Source organism: Sinocyclocheilus anshuiensis, unplaced genomic scaffold (genome assembly GCF_001515605.1).
Source record: "Sinocyclocheilus anshuiensis isolate Anshui unplaced genomic scaffold, SAMN03320099.WGS_v1.1 scaffold35, whole genome shotgun sequence".
Classification (NCBI taxonomy): domain Eukaryota; kingdom Metazoa; phylum Chordata; class Actinopteri; order Cypriniformes; family Cyprinidae; genus Sinocyclocheilus; species Sinocyclocheilus anshuiensis.
In genome coordinates this window covers 1,173,663-1,178,458 of record NW_015552558.1, presented here as the reverse complement: position 1 = coordinate 1,178,458, position 4,796 = coordinate 1,173,663, and the positions used below count along the sequence as shown (strand labels likewise).

Below are 4,796 nucleotides of genomic sequence, written 5' to 3'. Positions count from 1 at the left end.
ACAGCGATAGATGGACGGACGCTGAAGTGCAGGCACTTGTAGCAAATGTAGCACTGCCAGTTGTCGTTGGAGATTCTTAGTCCTCCTTTCCGTTCTTTCAGTCGCTTTACGTATACGTCGACATTCCATGTCCATTATTGTGAAACCCGCGAGACACAAAAACACAGCGTCCTCCATCCTCCTGTTGTTAACGTTGTTCTAATTTGTTTCCGTTGTTGAACGCCACACACAAATGACGTCGACTGGCTTACGTCACTTCCTAGTACACAGTGTTGGTGCGAAGGCAACCCTTTAAATGGTACTGGGAAATAGTTCGCACAAAATCGTCCCAGTACTTTAGTACTGTACATTTAGTTCTGGAACTAAAGCGGTGCGAAAGGCCCTATTGTGACAAATCTTACATCCCATTTTGAGTTATTTCGTCACAAAAAGATATTGTAATGCTACAAATAAATATTACAAATAAAATATTTTTTTATTTAGTTCACCCAAAATGAAAATTCTGTCATTAATTACTCACCCTCATGTCGTTCCAAACGCGTAAGACCTCCGTTCATCTTCGGAACACAAATTAAGATATTTTTGATGAAATGTGAGAGCTCTCAGACCCTGCATAGACAGCAACGCAACTGTAATGTTCCCAGGTCCAGAAACGTAGTAAGGACATCGGTAAAACATTCCATGTGACATCAGTGGCTCTCTCCCCCGAGTTACGTCTTCCGCCATTTTGGAGAGTATCACAACACATACGCCCGCTTTCCCCTAAGCGTAAACAACGCTGATTACACAGATTACGTTCATGCGCGAGCTTTCTCCTCCAAATGTAAACAACGCTGATTACGTCGATTACACTCTTGGGTACTCTCCAAAATGGCGGAAGACGTAACTCGGGGGAGAAGAATTAAGTAAATTATGTTATTTTTGTTTTCTTTGTGCTCAAAAAGTATTTTCGTAGCTTCGCAAAACTGAAGTTGAGCCACTGATGTAACATGGAATATTTTACCGATGTCCTTACTACGTTTCTGGACCTGGGAATGTTACAGTTGCATTGCTGTCTATGCAGGGTCTGAGAGCTCTCACATTTCATCAAAAAATATCTTAATTTGTGTTCCGAAGATGAACGGAAGTCTTACGGGTTTGGAACGACATGAGGGTGAGTAATTAATGACAGAATTTTAATTTTGGGGTGAACTAACCCTTTAATGGACTCGAAGCAAAATATTTTAAAATGTGCATTCAAAATAGAAAAGTTAATAATAATAATAATCCTAGCATTATGTAAGACACACTGGTTATACCTGATGGCTCCATCTGGGCTGTTGAGTTCAGACATGGGCACTGGATCCCATTTAAAGTGCAAGCCCCAGTTGAATCCCCCCCGCACGATAGGAGAGGGGCTGTATACTAGTGTGTCTGCGCTGATGATGTCGATGACAGGACAAACCACGGTTTTTCTGTTCTCTTTGATGGGCGTGAGCAGAGGCTGGAGCCATGCCTCATTCACCTCACAGTGACTGTCCAGAAACACCAACACCTCACCTGAAAGAAAAACCAGCAATGAAGACAGCCTTACTGAAGGATATAGTAATAACAACAAGAATAAAAACTGCTCAATTCATATTAATTACTTTTGATGTCTTTATGAACTTTTTGAAGCATCAGAATTTAGGTTGCATGGACAGAAATCTCTCAGGCTTCATTAAAATATCTCTGTTTGTTTTGAAGATGAACACAGGTTTCGTCAGTTTGGAAATCAGTTTTATTGGGTGAACTGTCCCTTTAAGGTCAGACCTGTAGCGTGAGATGCCCCAATCATCCTTCCACGGATCAGCCCCTCCCTCTTCTCATTACGAACTAGCTTCACTTTCTTCTGCAGGTGCTGCTGTATGTAAGAATCCAAGTCTTCCTTCAGATCATCTGTCAGACAAACAAAGTCAAACAAAATCTGATGAGTCAAACATCCAGCAATCTTTTCGACTTACTTCATTTCTAACCCTTCTTTCACACACTAGCTAACATTTTACAGGCAATGGTTAAATCTAGGGAATCTGAAAGCTACAAGTCTTTTAGATAACAACTCTTAAGACAAACAAGAATTTGACAGGTGCTTTAAACATAGTTTAACATGTTTAGAATATTTTCTGGCCAAATGATTAAGTGCACATACACACAGACCTAATATCTGGGTCATGATATGTTTAGTGCATTCAAACGGTGATAGTGCATTCAACTCTTTAACTCGGACGTTTCTCTTCAGTGCTACTTGCGCAGCAAAATTCTTTACTTGGACAGTTAATTGAGTGTTGACCTAATTCTACAGTATATTTCGTCCTCCCACAGACTTGCTCTGAATTCAAATCTATTTTTCCCCAAATATATTAAAAATGTTTGCTAAAGCATGCTAAATGAGTGTTATTTGAGTCGCTTGTGTGAGGAAATCATGAGTGCCAGTTGAGTCTCTTGACAGTGAGGTATCTCACTAAGGTTTAGAACAGATCCAACTTGTCAATCATTATCACGTCTTGCTTCGGTGAACCAAAACAAGAGAAGAGACGACTGGAGATGTTGAGAGAAGTAAAGTAGCTTGCCCAGTTCACTTTGGTCATCCACCAGTATGATCTCATGGAGCAGGTAGTTTGGTGTGCGATCCAGAACGCTGTGAATAGTCCTAAGGAGGGCAGAGAACGCCTCATTGTAGAAGCAGATCACTATGCTGGCTGTGGGCAAGGCCACGGGATAGATCCGGTCTCTGCACCTGTTGGGAACAGTGTTCATGTGATGATTTACAGCAGTATCATACCAAATCACACGTCCCTTCACCTCCATTTACACAACATGGCATGTTTTACTCAAAATCATGTGCACCTTGACCTCATAAAATGCTCATTTCTCCAGGTCATAAACAATGGTTTACCTGAAAATAAATTATTTACTCACCATACTATAATTAATTACCCATACTATAACTATTTACTCCCCATGTTTTTTTTAAAGTATCTTTGGAGCAGCATTTACTACACAGAGCCGTAGTTCACTGACAAGCTACGCAAAATCACATTCATAATCGCAGATGATGTAATCACACGATTATGAAATCGAACAAATCGTTCTGCGATTATGAAAGTTGTTTGCGTAGCTTGTCAGTGAACTACGGCTCTGTGTAGTAAATGCTGCTCCATCTGAAAGTACGTGAAAATACCACATTTAATAACATGTTTTTACTCCAAACTCACTTCATAACGCCAGTCGAGTGTTTGAAATAAATCCTTCTGTGAGATGATGTGGCTTCTTAAGGCACACAACATATTTCATAGTATTCCAAGCAGTGATAAAGGCTATGTCGATTAGCATAGCATTATTATATATTTTATTATAATAAAAATTATAATAAGACGAAAGCAGATAAACCATATATTGTCATAGTCATGTGTTTATTAGTCACGCTGAATTAATGAAAGCAGTTAAATCTTCTGCTTATTCAGCAACCGCTATAGGCATTTCCTGGGTTTCTTCTGCGAGGCATATTTGGAGTTTCAGCGCGAGAGCGCCCTCTGGCCTTCGGATGGAGATTTACTACTGATCACAGAACCGTGCTTCACTGAAAGATACGCATGACAATCGCAGCTTCTGCCTAATCACGATTTATCACCTTTGCGATTTAATTTTGCATTCAATCACAGATAAAAAGTATCTGCATCTGACAAGCTCCATATAAAAACTGAAAACTGTTCACTCAGCTGACATTTCAGAGCCTTAGAGGAAAGCAATATTATTAGTGCTATCATGGCTTGTAATCAGTGGCGTAACTTAGTAATGACGGGCCCCAGTGCAGGCTATTACAACGGGCCCCATGGGGTGCACGGTTATGAAGCACATACAAACACACAGCGCTCGTGTCTAGAAGGGAACCCATATAAGCAAATTTGTGCCTACTTAATTTAGACCAACTAAAATCAGTATCTAAATAAATATAATAAATAATTCACATATCAGAGCCATCCTCATTGGACGTGCCTTTAGAGAGAAATGCATCTTTAAGGATTACATAATGAAAGAGTTTTTGTTTTCAATTTTAATTATTTCGTTTTAAAGTAGTATTTTAAAGCTTTCTATAGATATATTTATCATATATATTCATCATATCTGTGACTCAATTCGTTGAGTTTCGGTTCATCATTGTGAAGCCTCCTGTTCAAGACGAGACGGCAAGAGCATCCTCTGTTTTCCTATTTATTTTATAAAAGCACAACGTTTGTTGATATTGTGAATGCACACATAAAAGTAGACCCTTTACATTTCCGAATGTATTACTCTTACCTTTATGAGCAAAAATGATGGCGTATTTTAAGAAAAAAATGCAAGTGAGTGATCGTGCTGGCGCCTCCATATCCTGCAAAGTGCCTTCAGCTTCCACTCTTCACACAAACGATTAGATATGCGCCTAATAGCGCTTTTAGGCAAGTCGTGATGATTTGAGAAGGCTAAATTGATCAAACATAGGCTATGATAAGCTCACTGTCTGCCGCTGGCCGCTTGGTCTTTACTTAAAAAAAACCTTACATTTAACGAACAAAAAATACTCCCCACGACCCCCCACCACTTTTTGCAACATCTCGCGGCACGCACGGATGTACCTAAAGCAGTGTTTCTCAACCTTTTTTTCCACCGGGCCGCACTACGGTCCAAGTGCAAGTCTCGCGGGCCGCACGCATATCATTTACATATTACGTCAGCAATACAAACCAACCTGATTTATAATATTATAGCCTAAATATTATGATATCTAATCGATTACA

The 4,796-nt window shown here is 39.7% G+C and overlaps 1 protein-coding gene across 1 annotated transcript in view; it reads right to left on the bottom strand.

Moving 5' to 3' along the window:
• galnt11 (UDP-N-acetyl-alpha-D-galactosamine:polypeptide N-acetylgalactosaminyltransferase 11 (GalNAc-T11)) overlaps nucleotides 1-4,796 on the bottom strand; it is a 20,286-nt gene that overhangs the window by 9,581 nt on the left and 5,909 nt on the right. The window contains exons 4-6 of the mRNA XM_016455276.1: nucleotides 2,589-2,755; nucleotides 1,792-1,917; nucleotides 1,299-1,539 (exon numbers count right to left, since the gene is read on the bottom strand). Coding sequence (XP_016310762.1) covers nucleotides 1,299-1,539; nucleotides 1,792-1,917; nucleotides 2,589-2,755 — 534 coding nt within the window. The remainder of the gene's footprint in view (nucleotides 1-1,298; nucleotides 1,540-1,791; nucleotides 1,918-2,588; nucleotides 2,756-4,796) is intronic.